The sequence below is a fragment of the Zonotrichia leucophrys genome, chromosome 21 (assembly GCF_028769735.1).
Source record: "Zonotrichia leucophrys gambelii isolate GWCS_2022_RI chromosome 21, RI_Zleu_2.0, whole genome shotgun sequence".
Taxonomy (NCBI): Eukaryota; Metazoa; Chordata; class Aves; order Passeriformes; family Passerellidae; genus Zonotrichia; species Zonotrichia leucophrys.
In genome coordinates, this window is record NC_088190.1 from 7,073,300 (window position 1) to 7,094,588 (window position 21,289).

Genomic DNA, 21,289 nt, shown 5'->3' on the forward strand with positions numbered 1-21,289 from the left:
CGCCACCCTCCCGGGGTGTCATTGTCCTGCTGAGGTGACGCAGGAGCTGTGCAGGACAGGGAACCCCTGCCGGGAGTGTGTGTGCAGTGCTGTACCCACCGCTGCAGTGAACACCCGGCCCTGCAGCACGGCCCGGCTCTTACCATGGCTGAGGCGAGAGCCCTGCGGGCAGGGGCACGGCGGGCGCGGGCCCAGCACAGGCGCCTGCGAGGAGGGAGGGATGCTGCCATAGCCTGAGGGAGACGAGGGCTAACAAGGACACAGCGGGAGCTCTAGACGGAGAGATGGAGCTGGGGACGTGGCGAGCCCGGTCTTACGGGGGCAAATGGCGTTTGGGCCGGATCCTACGGGGAAAAAGGGGATTTTGGGCCGAGCCCAAGGTCGGGCGCGGCGGCCATGACACCCTCCGGTTGGTTACCATGGCAGCGGCAGCGAAATCTCGCGAGATCTGCCGGTGCGGCCGATAGGTGGAGCACGAGCTCTCGCGAGAGTTGAGCGGGGGAGGAGGTGAGGGGACGGGCAAGATGGCGTCGGAGGGCGACCTGGGCAGGAAGTGGGACCGGTGTGTGGCAGACTCCGCCGTCAAGCTGGGTAAGGGCGGTGCGGACACGGCGGAGCGGGAGGGTCCGGGGAAGAGCGGTGGTGGTCCCCCCGGGCTCCCCGAACCTGGGAGAGCCGCCGCCGGCGTGTCCCCGCGGCGCGGGGCCCGCTGTCCCCCGCCGCCCCAGGTTCGCCTTAGGGCGGTTGTGAGCCCGCGAGGGGCTCGGGGTGTCCGGAGGATCCGCCCTCATGGCTGCCCCCGGCGTCGGGCAGAGCCGGCGGCCGCGGGCCTGGCAAGGTGACCTTGGCCGCGGGCTCGGACCCCTGGCGGGCCCGCTCCCATTGCTGTGCCCCGGCCCGGCCCCGGCTTACCGCGCTCCGGCCGGGTCTGCCCTGGGGCCGCTCCCGGTGCTGAGGGCGAGCGGTGTCCGCGGGAATTCGGGATCCGAGGAGATCTGGGCGGAATGAATGAGCGGCGGGCAGGCACCCGCGGCTCCCGGCGTGCCCGAGCTCCGGCTCTGCGGCGCCGGTGGGTTTGGGTCGGTGTGTGCGGAGCTGCTCCCCCCGCTCCGGTGGGTTTGGGTCGGTGTGTGCGGAGCTGCTCACCCCGCTCCGTGTGCGAGGGGCTGCGTTTATTGAAGGCAATAGGCAGCGTGACACGCTGAGGGCTTTGGCACGTGTCACTTGTACAGCGTGTGGAGTGTGACATTGAGAGGCGCCGTCCCTGTCCCAGCCCTGTAGCTCTGCCTGTTCGCCAAGCAGGGGAACAGTTCTGGTGTTTTTTCCCGTATTTATTTGTCCTTAAAGTGAGAGTTATGCACGTGCCTCAGCTGTCTGCAGCAAAGCACTGCCGAGGTTTCCCTGAGCGCTGTGAGGTGCGGGGATGGTGGTGGTGGCTGTGGTGGCAGCACCACGCTCACCCTGTGACCGGCTGCAGAGTGACACCAGGCACAGCCTGTGGCTTCACAAAATGTGTTTACAAAGCCAAATCTTCAAATGCAGTGTCTGACACAACGTGTCGTTCCATGCTGGTGCAGATGTCTCTTTTAAAACCATAAATAATATCTGGGAAATGTGAATGTTTATTTCTTGAGGCTGCAGGGGCCTTGTGCTTGAAAGCTGATGAGGAGCTCAGGGGTTTTAGTTGCCTAATACTTTTCCATTAGAAAAGATGTTTAATAATTTTAAGTAAACTGAAACTTCCATTGTTTATAGCAGACCTTTGAAAAGTGTCAAGTGCTCCGGAGCAGTGTTTTTCCTTATGAAATTCTACTCAGGTTTGTCTGACAAACATATCTGGACATGTTTATGTTTCCATAGCATTGGTTGCTTTATCATAAAATATTAAGTATGCCAAATTATAAACAAGAACTTGTTCCACGCCGCAGCTGTACATGTCAGGATCCTGTGCATCCTCTGCCCTGGAGGCTGAAGGAAGTGGATGCAGGGTTGATTTCACAGAATCCCAGCGTGGTTTGTGCTGGAAGGGACCTTACAACTCATCTTGTCCCACCCCTGCCATGGCAGGGACACCTCCCACTGTCCCAGGCTGCTCCCAGCCCCTTCCAGCCTGGCCTTGGGCACTGCCAGGGATCCAGGGGAGCCTGCTCGGGGAAATCCTCACAGGGCCTGCCCACCCTCACAGGGAAGAATTTTTTCACATTATCCAGCCATATCCTGCCTCTGTCACTGGGAAGCCATTTTCCCTTGTCCTGTCTCTCCAGACCCTTGCAAAAGGTTCCTTTCCCTCTTTGCTGGCAGCTCCCTTCAGGTACTGGAAGGCTGCAATGAGGTCACCCCAAAACCTTCTTTTTTTCCAGGCTGAACAATCTCAATTCTCTCAGCCTTTCCTCCCAGCAGAGCTGCTCCATCCCTCTGCTCATCCTGGTGCCTCCTCTGGGCTCTCTGCAGCAGCTCCAGGTCCTTCCAGGGCTGGGGCCTCCCCTGAGTGGGGCAGAGGGGCAGGGACCCCCTTTGCTGCTGCCCACGCTGGGGGCTCACCCAGGGCACGGGGAGTTTGTGCCTGGGTCGTGCCCAGCTCTCACCCACAGCTCCCCCAGCTCCTCCTCTCTGGGCTGCTCCTGATCTCTTCATCCCTCAGCCTGGATTGGCCCTGGGGGCTGTCCTGACCCTCCTGCAGGGAAATCCTCCTCATGGGATTCCTGTGGGCCCCTCCTGGAGCCTGCCCAGCTCCTTCTGCATAGCCCTGGCCTTCAGGTGTGTGCAGCCCTCAGCCTGGTGTCTGTCCCTGCCCTCAGCCTGGTGTCTGTCCCTGCCCTCAGCCTGGTGTCTGTCCCTGCCCTCAGCCTGGTGTCTGTCTCGTGCCCTCAGCCTGGTGTCTGTCCCGTGCCCTCAGCCTGGTGTCTGTCCCTGCTCTCAGCCTGGTGTCTGTCTCCTGCCCTCAGCCTGGTGTCTGTCCCGTGCCCTCAGCCTGGTGTCTGTCCCCTGCCCTCAGCCTGGTGTCTGTCCCCTGCCTCAGCCTGGTGTCTGTCCCCTGCTCTCAGCCTGGTGTCTGTCCCCTGCCCTCAGCCTGGTGTCTGTCCCGTGCCCTCAGCCTGGTGTCTGTCCCCTGTCCTCAGCCTGGTGTCTGTCCCCTGCCCTCAGCCTGGTGTCTGTCCCTGCCCTCAGCCTGGTGTCTGTCCCTGCCCTCAGCCTGGTGTCTGTCCCGTGCCCTCAGCCTGGTGTCTGTCCCCTGCCCTCAGCCTGGTGTCTGTCCCTGCCCTCAGCCTGGTGTCTGTCCCTGCCCTCAGCCTGGTGTCTGTCCCTGCCCTCAGCCTGGTGTCTGTCCCTGCCCTCAGCCTGGTGTCTGTCCCCTGCCCTCAGCCTGGTGTCTGTCCCTGCCCTCAGCCTGGTGTCTGTCCCTGCCCTCAGCCTGGTGGCTGTCCCTGCCCTCAGCCTGGTGTCTGTCCCCTGTTCTCAGCCTGGTGTCTGTCCCCTGCTCTCAGCCTGGTGTCTGTCCCCTGCTCTCAGCCTGGTGTCTGTCCCCTGCTCTCAGCCTGGTGTCTGTCCCTGCCCTCAGCCTGGTGTCTGTCCCCTGCTCTCAGCCTGGTGTCTGTCCCCTGCTCTCAGCCTGGTGTCTGTCCCTGCCCTCAGCCTGGTGTCTGTCCCTGCTCTCAGCCTGGTGTCTGTCCCCTGCCCTCAGCCTGGTGTCTGTCCCTGCACTCCTGGCTCTGCTGTGGCCTTTCATTTGGATTTGGTGTTTTCCTCCAGCCTGAAGGGGCAGCAGAAGAACGAGAACCTGCTTTGCCTTGTGCTCTGGGCTCTGCTCTGAGCATTCCCAGTGTTGGCATCACGAGGATGCTGAGGAGAGATCTCAGTGAAATTGCTGTTTTCCAGCAGGCTGCCCAGAAGGGTCACCTGTGCTGCATCTCTTTATTTCTTTATTTCGTGGGCTCACACACGTGGTTCTCTTCTGTGTCAGGGCACTTTCCTGGTTTGTGTGATTTTACAATGGATCAGTAGCTGCAGCATTTGTGCTGGCAGCCTCCTGCATGAATGGTGTGCTGACAACACACATTTTTCTGTGGCATCCCAGTGGGAATGATTGTTTTCTCTGCAGGGACATTAAAACTGTGAGTGGTTGGCTTGATTGGTTTTGTAATATTACTGCAAACTTTGCTGGAGTTTCCAATATAAATTACCAAGGGTGGAAAGAAGGAAGGAAAGAAATTAATTTTTTACTTGAGGATTTAGTTGTTACAGTGCTTGGTAAACTTGGTCAGCCTTTTCCCTTTGGTGGCCACAATTCCCTTCCCAAACACCCCTTTACATCCTTCCCAAGTGCCACAGCCAGGGAGGAAAAACAAACATTGTGATTAGCCCAGTGTTTCCCATTGCAGATCCTCTAAATAAATCACTGCATTTCTGGAGCTGTGCATGCACAGCATTTCCCAGTGTCTGTGAGAGCTGTGGGTTGGTTTGAGGGCTGGTGGGACATGGGGAACAGAAAAGGGTGAGAAGGGGAGGCAGAGCTCCCAGGCTGGCTTTATTTTAAAGCAAAAATGTGCTTTAAATTCCAGCTGGGGCTGTGCTGCCTGTCCTCAGCCCATCAGGATTCCCTGGCTAAGGCAGGGTTTGTCCTCAGCTCTGGTTGGAGTTGTGCAATCCTGTTTTAGTTGGAGACCAGGCTCCTGAAAAAAACTTGATCTGCTGCCACTAAAGCTTCCAAAATAAATATTTATCTTGTGTTGCATCTTTTGAAATGCTGTATTATGGTTTTGAGTTCTTGGTCACTACCTGTGTGGATTTTGTAATTTAGCATTAACTTTTTCCTGTTAGCTCCAAACAGAGGATGTTGTCAGGCGTTGTTAGGACAGGATTTCATTTCAAAGAGGAGCTGAACCTTTTGATGCCTGCTCAGAACATTGAGCCATTGTTACATGGAGCTGGTGGTCACCTCGTTTTTATTAGCATGATATTTATTTGTTTTGCTAATGATGAGGCTGTATCCAGGGGGTTTTGCTCCTCTGCCGTTCCAGAGGTAGCTGTGTGTGGGATCTCAGCATCTCAGTCCTGAGGTGCCGAGCCACCGAGAGCACCCTTGGGGGGCTCGGGAGTCCTGGAATGTTGCCAGAAGTGTCTGGTGGCTGGACTTTGACCCTACACGGGAGACGACACCTGTATGAGGATAGGAGGGTTTCACCGGGGTGAATGGTGAAGGGATCAGTTAATTAGAGAGGGAAACACAGGGTTTAGGATTTCTGTACAGGGGGGTTTAGAGAAGTAAGATGGAGGAATTGGGGCGTGTCCTGTCCTTCTTCTTCTTCTTCTTCTCCTCCATCTTCTGTGGTGATGGTGGCACTTTGGGATTGGTCATTACTGAAAGTGCACCGGACAATAAGAATAAAAGGTATTGGGGAAAAATGATAAATATTGTACACGTAACAATGGGTATAAAGATAGGTGACTGTCCGGAGGGCTACACAGTGTGCTCATGGCTGACTGCTGAGCAGAGCTCTGTCGGGCCGAAAGAAAATCTTTTAGATAAACAATTAATAAACACAGAGACCGAAAGAAGAACTGAAGCCTCTTCTCGTCCTTTGATACGCGGGCTGCCCCAAGGCCACCCCGGGCCTTTCCAGGCCCTTCAAACAGCCGAAAACCGGACAGCTGTGAGCTCGGTGTTTGTGTGCAGAGGGCTGGTTTGAGCTTTCTTAGCTCACCCAGGGGTTTCTGACAGCCAATCCAGGTCCTGCTGCCTTTGCACCATCCTCAGGGCTTTTCACCCAGCAGTCATTTAAATAATTTAACTTTCTGGTCCTTTTTGTCATTCTGATTTTGATGCAGAAAACTCCTTGTTACTTTCTAACAGAAAACCTGGTTGTTTGGCAGGTGGGAACAGAGACTTGAACTGGCCTGGCTTTCTTTTCCTTCCCAGCCTGCAAACCTTCCTCAGTCCCTGTGTCCTCTCCAGCCTTCACAGCCAATTCTTCCTTTTCCTCAGCAGAGCTGTGCAGAGGAGGCTGATGAAGTAAACACTGCCATGGTCTTCCTCCACCCTGCAGGCTGCAAGCCCTGTTCAAAGGGTTGGTTGGTTTGTTTAACTGATTGATCGTTCATGGCTGTTTCTTTGGAAGGACAATTACTCCCAGAAGATTGACAGAGGTGTTTTTTGGTTGAAAGGCTGTAATTTTGGACAAATTATTATTATGTGCTGTTTCCAGGGGCCAGAGAGGCAATAAAGAGCAGTGTGGAAGAGAGGGAGGTTTGTGTGCCCTCATGCCTTGGTCTGTTTTGAAGCTGTTGTTGTTTTAAATGAGTTGAAGGCTGTAATTTTCCTGATACTGGAGGTAATCCTAGGGAAGCTGTTTGCTTCTTGACTTGTGTGTGTGTGAAGTTGCTGTGTTGAAATTCATTTTTTTTCAGGACAGAAATGTTTTGATGTATGTCTGTGATTGACCAGAATTCAGCCTGGAAGCTTGTAAATAACTCAGTGTAGTGATTTCATTTTCCTCTAATCCTCTGTTTTGACATCTGAAAATAAAATGCTTCTAATTTCCATTTAATAGGGATTTTTTTAAAAGAAAAGGGCACTTTGAATTCTGCAACTGTTAACATGATTTCTTCTGCCTTTCATCATCTGGTCTGCTTGAATAGCTGTTCTGTTAATGGCAGGGATGAAATTGTATTGTTTGTGTCATTGCACAGATTGGATATTTCAGAAAGAATCATTGTATGGATTGTAATGTCAGTATTTTTAAATAATCCTTCCCATGGTTATGAGTAGGATAAAGTCAGTCTATATAATGATAAAACTTGATTACACTTTCTGAAAACTGGATTAGACTTTGTCTAAATATACAAAAATCCTGAAATTCCTGTTTTGAAGTGTTTTTTTGCTTGGCAATTGTGTCATGGCCATCCAGTCTTGGCTACCAGGCCAGAAGGTTTGTTCCAAACTCCTGTGGGGTTTTGTTGTATTGCTGGAGAGCATGGAAATTCTGTGAGCACACAGCTGCGTTGTTGGGTGAGCTTTGGTGGAACCCCAAGTTATTTTTCTTTTCTCACAGAAGATCCAGCTCTGCTGGTTGTGTCTTGCAGCAGAGCCAGTAGTGTAAATATGAACTGCTCATGGCTCAGGCTGTGCAGGGAGGCAGCACAGACAATAAAAAATGTTTTCCTTGGAAGAGGTGGGCAGTGCTGTTCTGAGAACAGGCTTTTAGTCCAAAATCTGACAGCAATTTTTAGTAATGCTGTTACAGAGCTCTGAATGCAATGTCCATTTACAAATTAGGGAATTATCTCCTGTTGGAAGGAAAGGACAGGAGACTCTTGAGGAGCCCAGGTGTCCCCTGAGTGCGCTGTGCCCTGCTGTTGCCCTGGCTGGCTCTGGGTGTGCCCTGCTGGGCTGTGCCCTCCAGCTGTGCCAGCCTGCTCTGGGTGGCCCTGGAGCTGTGCCAATGCACCTGCAGCCTCTGCAAAGCCCAAACCTGAGCTCTGCTCCAGGGAAATGAGCCCAGAACACCCCAACTTCCTGAACCTCAGCACTGGTGAGGTGCCAGCTGTGCCCTTTGTGGGGGTGGCGTGCAGTGGCAGTGCCAGGGGACAGGTGTCAAATGTTTTACACTTACTGAGGAATTTACTTGCTGTGGCAACTGTGTCTGATTATGGACAGAACAGGGCAGTTTGGACTAGTGACATGAGACATGCAATGCTAACAAAACTTCAGTCTGAAGCCTATTCTTTTTTAAGCATTTCTTAAAAACCCTCGAATTTTATGAATTCCAACACCAGGGACTGCAGCCAAGTGATATCCTGGAGTTTGCTCCTTGAGGACTCACAGCTCTAGGTGGGAACAAGACTTTGTTGTTTTTTATATCAGAAACAATTTTCTGAGAAAATCCTTTCAGGGCTGCTGGCACATCCTTGGTGCCAATAAATGATCAGGGGGAGGTTTGAGAAGGATCAGGCTCCTTTTCCCTTCGCTCCTGCCAGTGAGACACCCCTGAAAGTCTCCTTGCTCCCAGTTCTGTTCTGAGCTGGGCCAGCAGACGTCAGTGCTGGCCAGCCTGTGCTGGGTGGGTGTGAAGCAGCAGCACTGCCAGCCCTCCCAGCTGGGCTGCAAAAGCCCTGAGAGTGGAGTTTACTCCTGCTAAATCCTTCTGTTCAGCAATGTTGCTGTTTTTATTAGCAGAACATGTGATTGCAGTAAGATAAGGTAAAGTTCCTGTCAGAGGAGTATTTTCTGTGTTATGAGAAAATTGCTGATTTCTTATCCAGGAGCTTCTAAAGCAAGCACAGCCGTGATTTGTCTAAAAGCTTGGTGCATCACTGATCACAGAATCCCAGAAAGGTTTGGGGTGGGAGGCATCTAAAGCTCATCCAGTCCAACCCAGGCCTGGACACTTCCAGGGATGGGGCAGTCCCAGCTTCTCTGGGAAATGTGTGCCACCTTCACAGGGAGCTGCCCTGGGTGAGAGCAGTGCACTCCTGTCCCCTTCCCCTTTTAAAGGAGGGAGAAATTTGTGTCACATGTCTGTGTCCTGTGGGTGGTTGGAGTTCTGGTCACTGTGGGGTGAGGTGAGTCTGTGTGTGGTTGAGTTTCTGTGCAGGGTCCTGTGGGGTGAGGTTGGAGTTTCTGGTGTCCCTGTGGGGTGGGGTTGGAGTTTCTGGTGTCCCTGTGGGGTGAGGTTGGAGTTTCTGGTGTCCCTGTGGGGTGAGGTTGGAGTTCTGGTGTCCCTTGGGACATCCCAGATGTCCCGTGGTGCTGCTGCCTGTGCCCCTGCAGCAGTGCTGGTGTTTGTTACCCAGGGTTTGCCTTTGAGCAGCACTTGGTCTGACCCTGAGTGCTTCAGGGAGAAAGCAACTTGGGATTTTTGATTATAATGATATTTGGATATTAATATTTTGTTATTCCAATTTTTCTCTGTTACTACAGTCAGTTGCTGGTATAAAACAAAACTCTCTTTTTTTCTGCTTCTTTCTTGGGTACTTGGTTTATAATTTCACTGTGTTTTCTTCTCGTGTCCATGCTCATTTTTCTGTCTGCTCTGCAAACAATCCACACCACAGGGGAGATGGGAATGAAAGCTTCAGAGTTGGTGTTTGAAGAAAATCTGATTCCTGCCACTAAGACCTTGCAGAGACTCTGCTTAAAATGAATTCTCTCCGTAAATAAGTGATTTCATGGTCTTGGATTTCTAACTGGTGCTAAGTGCTGCCCTGTGAGGGCCCTGGTTACGAAGGCAGCTTCCCTCCACATTTTACAAAGCAATTCTTTCTGGATCTTGTCAGAGTGGGATTGGAGGCTGAAGCTCTCACTTTTGTATTGGTGTGTGTGGAATGGCAAAGGAAAAGAACAGTTTTCATTTTGGGATTAAGTAATTGAAAAGCTTCCAGCTGCTATAGTAACAGCAGCACATCTGCCAGATGTCAGTGAGCAGATTTTAATCCTTCTATTTTAAGTGTCAGGCTATTGAAGCAAAGTACATCTAGGTGTGGCTGTGTTAGTGGCTGCCTCAGCCTGCAGCTACTTGGGTAGCCTAGGGAAGAACCGTGTAGTATCACTGCTGGAGTGACTGCTGATTAAATTTATAGAAAAAGCTTTTCCCAGATGTTCTTACGGGGCAGGAGCCCATCCTGAAGATTTGTGTTTCTCTCTGAGACACTTTTATGATGTCCTGTTGGGTATACAGCGTGTGCTCTCCTGCGTGTTAGATTGATTGGAGGTACTGGGAGGTTTTTCTTGGAAGGTGGAGGAGCCAAAAAAGGAGAAAGAAAAAGTTTTGGTGCCTGGGCTTGCTGCCTAATGCCAATTCAATGTGGCTGTGCTGCATGGGGGGAGCAGGGCTGAGGTGTCCACACAAGTGTCCTGTCCCCTGTTGACACTGTAAATGAGTTTAGGCTGCAGTGATGAATGGGGGGTGGAAGAGGCTGTTTTTCTAGTTAAACATTTTAAACTGTCAGAGAAGGTGAAAAATGGCTTGTACTCTTTCCTGTGGCCTTTTCCTCCAAAGAGTCTGTCAGGCAAGAAAGGGAGGGAAATGTGCCTGGCGTGGATCAAGCCCTTTGCTTTGCCATGTTCGTTTGTTTTTACTGTAAGATAAACCTTTCATGTTTTATTGTTGTGGAGTTAAAGGCTGGCCTGGAGGTGCTGATCTCTAGGAGGAACAGCTGGAGCATCCCCTGCTCAGGTGGGAGGCTCTTTGAAGAGACATGTTGCCTCTTTAAGAGGAAATGGAGCATGTGAGAACTTCAACCTGTAAAACTCATCAGCAGCTCTGCCATTGTTTATCTCTGCTGTAACTTTATATAGAATTAAAGTGAAATGCATTACTTTGCTCCCGAGGCAAGATGGTTTTGCTCCCCCTTGGTCTTGGAGACACAGGAAATGACCACATAACCACAAATACTTTCTAGTGGAATGAAGATGAGTGACAAACTTCCCACAGAAAGAGGTTCTTAGCCAGACAGGCTGAGGAATTAAATGTAGCTGAAGGCTCTGGTTTCAAGTTAAAACCAACTCCTAACTGTTGAACACAAGTAGAAAAGAGCAAAAGCTGTGCATGCAGTGCCAGGTGTGAGGGCAGGGCTGTGTCCCTCATGGCCAGGGTGTTGTGATCACAGGCTGTGCCTCAGGACAGGGCTGACCCAAGCTGCCTGTGAGTTTAGGAAAGCTCAGGTGCTTTTTTGCCTTTGTTTTCAAGCTGCCCTCTTGCACAGAAGGCCAGAACCCATTAGCTCTCAGATCTCCTCCTTCACTTCTCTGTAGCATTTTCATTACCTAAAGCAAGGTCTTAGCTGTCCTCCCATCATTTTTTGGTACTCATTGTTGGTGTAGACTCCTCACAGCTGGAATAAAGTGCAGCGATAGCCTCTAAAATTACACAAAAATGCATTTGCATGGAGAACAATCCTTTCAAACAAGCTGCTTCAGAAAAAGCTTCCTTAAGGCAGAGTAGCTTTTCCTAAGCCAGTCATGCTGGACCACATCTGTTTAGCAGTGGTGTTGGTGTGGGGGAAGGCCTAGTTTGTGTTTTAGACTTAGTCTGAATTGCAGTTGACATAAATAATAAATTCTTCACCTTTTAAGTGTATCCTGTAGCTTCCCCCATGGCCAACAGGAAGCAGCATTGATGGCACGTGAGGGGCTGTAATGTCAGAGAACATCTGAAGGAGGTGAAGAGAATACAAGATAATGATAATTTCTGGAAGTAAATGGAAATAAACTGTATTAATTATAGCTGCTTCCTTAGTGCAGGGCTGTGTTAAGACAAGACAGGAAGCAGTTCAGCACCAGGCTGGTGAGAAGAGTGTGGGTTTGACTGGTGACATGGAAAATGTGGTGACATTAGAAACTGCCCAGGCTCTGCATGGAGATGATGCAGGATTTGTCATCCTGTAAATCATTTCTCATTGATTAGCTAAGCTGTTTGGATTGGCAGAGGGGATCCTGCAGGGACGGGAAGTGTCGGACAAGGATTGCTCCCTCATGGCAGGGCTGCTGAGCTGGGCACTTCAGACAGTCCTGGTGTTCTGTGAGCAGAGAGAATGCCCACAGAAAATCCTCATCACAGGATCCCCTGTGGATCTCTGAGCAGCCCAAAGCTGGGCTGGGCACCTCAGACAGGCCTGGTGCTGTGTGAGCAGAGAGAATGCCCACAGAAAATCCTCATCAGCTCTGAGCAACCCAAAACTGAACTGGGCACTTCAGACAGTCCTGGTGCTGTGTGAGCAGAGAGAATGCCCACAGAAAATCCTCATCAGCTCTGAGCAACCCAAAGCTGGGCTGGGCACCTCAGACAGTCCTGGTGCTTTGTGGGCAGAGAAATCCCCCCAGGAAATCCTCATCACAGGATCCCCTGTGGATCTCTGAGCATCCCAAAGCTGAGGTGGGAACTTCAAACAGTCCTGTGCTGTGCGAGCAGAGAATCCCCCTGTGGATCTCTGAGCAGCCCATAGCTGGGCTGGGCACCTCAGACAGGCCTGGTGCTGTGTGAGCAGAGAGAATGCCCACAGAAAATCCTCATCAGAGGATCCCCTGTGGATCTCTGAGCATCCCAAAGCTGGGCTGGGCACCTCAGACACTCCTGGTGCTGTGTGAGCAGAGAGAATCCCTCAGCAAATTCTCATCAGCTCTGGGCAACCCAAAACTGAACTGGGCACTTCAAACAGTCCTGTGCTGTGCGAGCAGAGAGAATGCCCACAGAAAATCCTCATCAGCTCTGAGCAACCCAAAGCTGAGGTGGGAACTTCAGACAGTCCTGGTGCTGTGTGAGCAGAGAATCCCCCAGCAGATCCTCATCACAGGATCCCCTGTGGATCTCTGAGCAGCCCAAAGCAAACCAGCTCAGGCTGTGGGGATGGGCTGGCAGAGGATGCAGGGCACCAAGCAGGGTGGCTCCTGGAGGGTGGCACAACCACTGGGAGTGCCAGCACAGGGAGGGCAGGAGGGCTCTGCTGGGTTGGAGGCTGAGCTGTGCCTGGTGCCCGTTCCAGGGTGAGCACTGCTCAGTGCATGGCCATGAATGAGCTGCTCCAGGAGTCCCTCGCTGGGTGAGGGGCACAAACCCCCAGGCTCTGAGCAGACACCTGAGCACCCCAGAGTTTCCCTGAGCTGTGCAGTGATCGGGGTGAAAGCCTGACCTTCAGTGCAGCGCTGGGCTCTGGGATGTTGGGGGGTTATGTCAGGATTGCCGGGCAGGCACTCAGAGCTCTCCCTGCGTGTTTTGTGAGCTACTCCAGAGCTGCCATGACCTGCTAAAGCAGTTCCCTCTGGCACAGCTGCAGATCTGTAGTAAAATGAAAAGGGTTTGCAAACCTTTTTCCAGCTCTCAGTAAATACAGAGTGCAGTGCTAACAGAGTGAACGTGGGGTGCTCTGCTCAGATCATGTTTGCTTACCTCTGTCCTGATATTCAGAGCTTTATCATCAACAAAAACCGTGGGATGCTTAGTTATTGTACAAGGTGGTGCATCCTAATTACTGAGGATGTCAAGTGTTCTTTGAGTAATTAGTTCTTCACTAGAAACTATCAATGTACTTTTTACAAGGAAAAAAAATTGAAGAGCACAAGGAAACAGAAAAAGAAGCAGCAGCATCCCATATGCCATGAGAGTACAGGATTCCTTGGCATTGTTCTGTACTCAACCCACTGACTAATGCATTCAACAGCACCATGTGCTTTTAGGAATATAAAAAAATGACGTATTTTAATTAGCAAACTCATAATATTTTTTGTATTGAAAGGAGAGAGTTGAAGCCTCTAACAGGATGTGTTTGCTGCACAATAAACCTGAAGCTGTTGGTTTGTTTTTTTAATGAGGATGTGCAGGACTGTTTTTTTTTTTCTTTCTTCAAACTTTTGTACTTCTGTGCCTTATCTAAAATTCTTCTCTTCACTGGACATAATTAAAGGTAGAATTTGCCCACTCAGCTGCAAGTTTTCCCTATGATATTTATTGGGTCTGAGAGGAGTTTTGCAGACTTGCCTGACATCTTACACAAAATCATTACCTCACCTTCCAAGGAAAGTGAAAGATTATTTTTAAATATGCTGAGTTTTTTTAGTGGCGCTGAATAATTTTGTTTGAACCGCTGCAGTTCTTTCTGTGTATAATATAAGGATGTGAAAAGTCATTCATTCCTAATGTGTTTAAATATGCTCCATAATGAATGTTGGGGATGTGAAAGATAAGCAGCCTGGAGCTTTCTTTGTAAGGTATAGGGTAACACAAAGCTTCAAAGTTCTGCTGCCCTGGGGACACACATTGAAGCACTTAAAGGAGTGAGATAAACCAAATACAATGAGATATTCATCTGCACAATCTGAAGCTCAAGGACACAATAAGTTTTCATTTAAAGTGTTTCTCATTTGCTGACAATGAGCCAAATAAATTTTAATTCCACATTGGAGATGGTGACAGAAATTCAGGAACTTTCTCTAGGATAAGAGTCTGGTTTTTTCCCCAGCTATTTCTCATTATGGACTTATTACATATGTTGGGATTCTAATGTGAACTTATTCATATGTTGGGATTTCTGATAATGTACTTATTACATATGTGGGATTCTAAAGCTGCTCACAGTTACTTAAGAAAACAAGAATTGTTTTTTTCAGATTTGTTATGTAAGAACTCTCTGGTTGGGTGTGCTGAAATAACATGTAGCTGGACAGTCATAGTCTGATATTCCTGAGTTGGAATCAAGACTTACTGTAAAGAACTAAATCCTTTTCCATGACTTTGCTTTATTTTTGTCCTCACCTGCTGCATTTCTTCTTACAGGTGCTGGATTTGGACTAGGAATTGTTTTCTCAGTCATCTTCTTCAAGAGTAAGTACCCTGCATTAATCTTGCCTGCCTGGCTTCCCTCTGTCCATCTGTTGCAGGTCCAGCTAGAAGCCTTTGAGCCTTAATAGAAGTTAATCAGCTTGTTGGACCAATTGTGCCATTGTTTGGCCTGTCTTTCCCATTGAAATGGAGTTCCCAAAACCTCTGGCTGTTGTGTAACAGGGTTGTTACCCGTGGCACCTCCCTGAGCTCCTCCTGTGCTCAGCTCAGATCCTGGAATGGCTGGGCCTGAGCCAAATCACTGGGGCTGTGCCCAGACATCAGTTTGTGCCAGCCTCACCAGGGCTTTAAACAGAATCAGTTCCAGTAATACCTTGAATTCACACATTACTTTCTGTTAAATTCTAAACATGTGTTACTGTTACTCTTCTTCTTAGTGGGCTGGTTTGGAGGATTTTAGAACTAGAATTCATCTTCTAGTAATTTGTTTTTTCTTGGTGCTTACAGAACAATATATAACAATCAGCTTTCCTTGACTTCACATTTTGCTCTGTGCTTGCCTCTCCCACAGGAAGGACATGGCCTATTGCATTTGGGTCAGGGATGGGGTTAGGAATGGCTTATTCCAATTGTCAACACGACTTCCAGTCTCCATATCTTCTCCATGGTAAATTTGTAAAAGTAAGTATCAGCGTGTCTGGTTTGGCACTGCCCAGTGCCAGGCACCCAGGAGAGCCTGGGTTCCCCTCCCCTGTCACAGCTGGGCAGAGGAGAGAGAAAAACATAACAAAAGGTTCATGAGTTGAGATGAGGACCGGGAGAAAAACACTTCAAGGGCAAAACAAGTCAAGTTGCAAAGTGAATTTATTACTAACAAAGTTAGAGGAGGATAATGAGAAGTAAAATGAGGCCTTGAAACACCTTTTTTCCCCAGCTCCCCCCTCCTTCCCACTGACAGCACAGGGGGCAGGAGGGTGGGGATCTTGGTCAGTTCATCAGCTGAGCTTCCCTTCCCTTCCCCTCCCCCGTGAGACCCTGGGGTCCCTCCCACAGGAGACATTTCTCCATGAACCTCTCCATGGATCCATTCCCATGGGCACACAGTGCTCCCAGCCCTGCTGCAGCCTGGCTCACTGCCATGGGTGCAGCCCTGCAAGGACAGGCAGCTCCAGCCTGGCAGCAGGGCCCTGTCCCCATGGGCACAGCCCCCTGCGGGCACCCACCCTCTGCAGTGTGGGCACCTCTGCCAGGGGCTGGGCGGGATTTGTACATCCCCCAGGGGTCCCCATGGCCCCCATGGATTTGTGCATCCCCTGGGGAGCCCCAGGGGCTGTGGGGGGATCTCTGCATCCCCCAGGGGACTCATGGGCTGTGCATGGATCTCTGAATCCCTCATGGATCCCCACGGGCTGTGGGGGCATCTCTGCATCCCTCAGGGATCCCCACAGGCTGTGCATGGATCTCTGCATCCCTCATGGATCCCACAGGCTGTGGGTGGATCTCTGCATCCCTCAGGGATCCCCATGGGCTGTGGGGGCATCTCTGCATCCCTCAGGGATCCCCAGGGCCTGGGGATGGATCTCTGCATTCCTTATGGATCCCCTCAGGCTATGAGTGGATCTCTGCATCCCCTGTGGATCTCTGCATCCCCCCTGGATCCCACAGGCTGTGGGTGGATCTCTGCATCCCCCCTGGATCCCACAGGCTGTGGGTGGATCTCTGCATCCCCCCTGGATCCCCAGGGGCACAGCTGCTCCAGCCTGGCCTCACCACAGCTGCAGAGGAATCTCTGCTCCAGCCCCTGGGGCCCCTCCTCCCCCTCTTTCTCCACGGACCTTGGTGTCTCCGTGTTGTTTCCCTCACATGTTCTCACCTCCTCCTCTCCTCTGGCTAGAAGAAAAGCTGTGCACCTTTGTTGTGTTTTTCTCAAGTCTGTTACCACAGAGGCATTCCCATCATCTCTCCTTGGCCAGCCCTGGCCAGCAGCCTGTCCATCCTCAGAGCCACCAGGGACTGGCTCTGCTGGACATGCTGGAAGCTTCCACAGCTCCTCACAGCAGCCACCTCTGTGCTGCCACAAACCAGGCTGTGCAAAACCACCACACAGTGCTGCTGCCATTGCTTGGTGACTGCTTTATTACAGGTCAGATTATCCATTGACAGGGATGTTCCTCTGCCTTTCCCAGAGCAGTGCTGGTGGGAAGAAACTTGTGTTGCCAGAGCTGGAATGTTCCCCTGGTCTTTAATATCTGCTGTGTTTAACAATGCATTTACTACACTGAATACATGGAATTAATTGAACAGATCCTGCAGGTAGCTTTTCCCACAACCTGAAAGCACAATAAAAATACATGTCAGAAAAGCAGAAAAACTAAACTGGTATTAAGGTTCTTCAGACCTTAAAAGAGATGAGCTGGGAAGAAACTGAGAGTCACATCAGGCATGTCAGGTAGATCTGCCTGTGGAAGCAGATCTTTGATCTTCTGTTGGGTTTTGGGTTTGTTTTTTTCAATATGAAGACACTGATCACTTGTAAGTTCTGTGGCTTGTTTGTCTGCACAGTAATGTAGTAGTTGTACCCTGTAAGCAGGTTTGAAGAGAATCATTTCAATGAGTTCAGTATTAACTCAGTAGTTGTACAGTTTTGAAGAGAATCATTTCAATGAGTTCAGTATTAACACTGAAGTAAAATGTTTTAAAATATTTTACCAAATTTTTAAGAATGGATTAATTTGGAACCATTTGTGCAGTGACAAACTGGCTGCAGTGCACCAGTCCACAAACTGACTCCATTAGTGTTTTCTTAATTTCTTCATGTGTCAGAGCTGGGGCTGTTCTCATGGTAATTTATCCCTGTGGCACCTGGAAACAAAAGGACTGTGTGAGTCTGTGGTTTGGATCCACAGAGCCATGGCCTGGTTAAAAGCTTTCAGTGCCTCTGGTGCAGGGGCATCACCAGGACATATTTACAGTTATTTCAAGTAACTTTAAGATACTTCAGAAAGTACCAAGGTAAAATATTGTGCCAGGTGTTTCTCATGCAGGGCCCAGAGTGCAGAAACCCCTCCTGTGTGACTCCTCTGCCTGCTCAGGAGGCCTCCAGGCATTTCCAGGCTTCTCCTGGTGCTTGTAGAGCTCAAGTTGAGCCCAGTCCTCCTTGATTCACTTTTTTTGTAGATAAGCTTTTTTACTTTTTTTACAGTCCTTCTTTTTTACTTTTTTGCAGATGAGCTTTGGCCAGCCTCCTGCAGCCCCACCAGAAATACCTGCTTGCAAATGTTCTCTCCAGCTGCCTGTTAAAGGGAAACAGTAACGAGATTCTCCAACAAATAAAATGCTTGGAGAGCAGTGTAGAGAAACTGCCTTGGATGCAGCTGATCAGCATTGCCAGCTACTGCCCAAAATAAAAAAATCTGTAGTTCTTCTGGCTGGATGTGTTAACATTAAAATGTGTTAGTAATGCACACCATCCTGAGGGTGTTCCTCCAGTTTATGCCTCCAAAAAAAAAGCTGGAGTGACAAGTCTGTGGCTTCATGTGAGTGCTGAATGCACTGCTCACATGTTCTGAGAGCCTCATTCAGGGATGCTTGTTCCTAGGGAGGTTCTGGGCAGCCCAAAACAGTGTCTGCTCACCCTAGGAAAGGATTTTTTCTGGATTAAGGATTAATCTGGAGCAGGGAGGTCCTTGGAAGCATGAGCTAACTGCAAGGATGTGCATGGCACAGGACAAACAGTTTCCAGTGCACTGTCTCCATGGCTTTCTCTGGCACAAAGATGAAGCCATCTAATGGTTAATGTCATTAATTCCCTCCCAAATGTCATGTCATGGGTAATGGCTCCAGGGTTATTACAACACAATTATTTCATTTCTCTCGCTTAGGAACATGGAAGATATTGTTGCATTATCACTCATCTGGTTTTTTCCCTAGAAAAATTTGCTATAACTAAACTTTGTAGGATTTCCTTTACAAAACTGAGTTCTGTTCAAATGCTAACTTGAACAGAATGATAGAATCTGCAAGAAAATTGCCTTTATTAGAGGGAAATGTACCATGGATTAACTTGGTCAAAATGATTTGTAGTTTTCTGAGCCTGTCAAGTTCACAGGATCACAGGAGAACTCGAGTTGGAAAGGACTTCAGGGAGCTCATGGTTAGCTGTGAGGTCAGAGCAGGTAACTCAGCTGGGATTGTTGATTCTTCAGGATAAAGTTCTTAATTCTGAGTCAGAATGAGAGAGGACAGAGCACATTCAAGATACTGAATATTCAGGAGATGTCACAGTGACTTTGCAGCTGTTGTAACTTGGGTCATCACACTGCCCATCCTTTGGGTTGGAAATTCCACCATGAAACCACAGCCCCAGTGCAGGAGCCATTCATCTAGACCAAAAGAATACTTAAGAGTGCAGCAGAGTTCTAATTTGTGGTCAGAATATTCTGAGGCTTTTTAAGTAATTTGATCAAGTGGTTTTCACTGTGACTTCAGCAGGATTTAAAATCAACGTGTCACAATTATTTCAAGGCTTAAAATGCTATGGCTGTGAATTACACAGCCTAGATTTCCTTGCAAAATGGAGAATATCCTGTTTTCAGGTTATTTAGCCTGTATTATCACCCAAACCTCACCATCTTGTGCTTTGATAGGAATGTGGATTTATATTGATGTGCAAGAACACAAAAGGCAACTGCAGCCTTTCCTGTTGCTCTTTGTGGCTTTGATTTCAGTCTGATTTCTCTTCAGCCTGTGAAGAGTTAACCTGACCAATAATGTGGGGTTTTTTAAAGTACCCAGTTTATCAGAATGGAGGGTTGTGCATGAAAACAGCTGCTTAATTCCTCCATGTACAACCTCTTGCTTTAGCAAAGGGTGAAACTCTCCCTTACCCTCTGGAAATGTTTCAGAGCTCCCTGACTTGCTATACATCCTGCAGCACCTTCCATGTAAGGAACCCAAATGGCTTTTTAATAATCTAAGCCTTCTTGCTTTACAGGAACAGTGACTAATGGCTAAGACTATCCCAGTGGGAAGGAAGGAGAAATCAATGATTATTCCTCAGGAATACTGAAGTGCCCCTGGAATAAGCCAACATTCTTCAGTAACGATCACCAGTAACTCTTTATACTCCAACAAACTGTTTCTGTCTATGAAACAAAGATCTGTTGCTTGTTTTGTATCGTGTCTGAAAAGTGCAAGGAAGAGCTCTTCTGGGAAATAAATAAAAGAAAAATGGCCTTCTCTGGTGTGTTGACTTTGTATGTGAGTGAGAGAGAGGGAGAATGGAAGGAGAGAACTTCACTTGGAGTGGCCAGCAGCTGGGACCACCTGGGCCACTGGGAGAGCTCCTCAGCAAAGCCAGCCTGGCCTGCTCCTCCCAGTCCTGAGAGCAACCCCCATCCACATCCAGTTCAAAGAAGCATTCCCACCTCATAAATCACCACTAGACCCCTGCTGCTTGTGTCGCTGTTTGGAGAGGAATATAAATACTCCTATGTCCTGTTTGTACAGTTGCCCTTTAAAATTGGAATTCTGTCCTCTCAGAAGAGGCAGAATCCAAACTGTGTGACGGATGCAGCAAGGCCCTGCTGTCTCTTGGAGCTTTGGGTCATGGAGTGACCCTGTTTGAAGCTCCCCAGGACAGTGGGTGAGTTAACACATCCTCGTGCCATCTGGCTCTCAGCTTACCCTTCAGGCTGATTGTTTTTGCACCCCTCTTCTGGGGGACAGCAGAGAGGTTTGGGTGTCTGGCAATGGCTCACAACTACTTAAAGCTCTGCATTGCCTTGGAAAGACACTGCTCCAAGCACTCCCTTCTTTACATCCCCCCCAGTCCTTTTTGGCACATTTCTGCTGCTCTTCCCCTGGCTCCAAGCTTGTCTGCACTGCTTTGCTCAGCACCATTTCCTAGCTCTGGAGATCCTCTCAAGGATCTCTTTTCTTTGTCCCACACTGTGTGCTGTCCATGTAGCACGAGGAGTGAGTGTGTGTCTCCAGAGGGAAGGGCAGTGCTGTAGGTTGGTGCAGAACCTCCCTGCACTCAGAGCCTGTTGTGCTGAGAGATGGGAAAGTGACAGAGCAGCTCCTCCTGTTTTGCACAGCAAATGGGAGAAAGGAAAACAAGTTGTGTGATAGTTGTTTTTCAAACCGTGCCAGGAAAGGAAGGGGATGGACTGAGGGGAAAGCTGGAGTTCAGAGGGCTTGAGAAACTCCTGATCTCCCAGCCTGAGGTGTGGGTGCTGCTGCAGCCCTGCATCCCCAGCTCTCCTGGGCGCTGCTCTGGGCCCTGCGCTCTGAGGAACGTGCTGAGCTGTGCCCAGAGTCAACAGACTGAGGAGCTCGCCTGGAGCAAAGCACTTGTGAAATCAAAGAGCTCCAGTGCCAGAGCAGCATTAAGATTGTCAGAGCATGATACCATCCAGGACCATTGCTCCAGCATGTCCTTGTTTTTCCACCTCCTCCCTTGCCGGACTGCATTCATCAGTCAGGTCAAAACAGCTTATTGAAAACAGGATATCTTGCTTTCTTCCCAATTTTGAATCATTTTATCCAGCCCCAATTTTTAATTTGAGCTATGTACTTTGGAGCCATGGCTCCTCTGTGGTTTGGAAAGGGGTTTTATTGAGTTCTGTGTGTGTGCTGCAGCCTGGGAAGCCAGTGGGATCAGCTGGAGAGAGGAGCAGCAGCCTGGGCAAGACCCAGGAGAACCAAAGGCGGTGGCAGCACCTCACACAGTGACTGTCAGTGTGCAGAGAGACCTCAGCTCCTGCTCTGTCCTCCAGGCTGATGATGAGTTCAGTTTTTATTTGGTGTCCCTGGTAACGAGTCACCCTGCCCTTACATGCTCTGCTCCAGCCCAAATGTGACTTCCCAGAGTTAATTCTTGCTGTGGGCTGCTCTGGCCTGTGAGCAGGTGGTTCTGCAGGCCCTGGAACTCACAGATACCCATGGCAGATATCAATCCCAGTGTGTCCTTTACTGCTAGAGTGAGAACAGTCAGAGCAAAGGTGATCAAGTCAACA

General features: G+C 49.6%; 1 protein-coding gene across 2 annotated transcripts; it reads left to right on the forward strand.

Moving 5' to 3' along the window:
* Positions 1 to 473: 473 nt before the first annotated feature.
* On the forward strand, positions 474 to 19,508 carry MICOS10 (mitochondrial contact site and cristae organizing system subunit 10). 2 transcript variants are annotated; one of them, XM_064730639.1, is made up of 4 exons: positions 474 to 591; positions 14,265 to 14,312; positions 14,842 to 14,951; positions 19,264 to 19,508. In XM_064730639.1, the coding sequence occupies exons 1-4, from the start codon at positions 525 to 527 to the stop codon at positions 19,270 to 19,272; spliced, it is 234 nt and encodes a 77-aa protein (XP_064586709.1). In that variant the 5' UTR covers positions 474 to 524; the 3' UTR covers positions 19,273 to 19,508. The 2 variants fall into 2 exon arrangements, with proteins under 2 accessions (XP_064586709.1, XP_064586708.1); XM_064730638.1 differs by lacking the exon at positions 19,264 to 19,508 and adding an exon at positions 17,497 to 18,450.
* Positions 19,509 to 21,289: the final 1,781 nt, after the last annotated feature.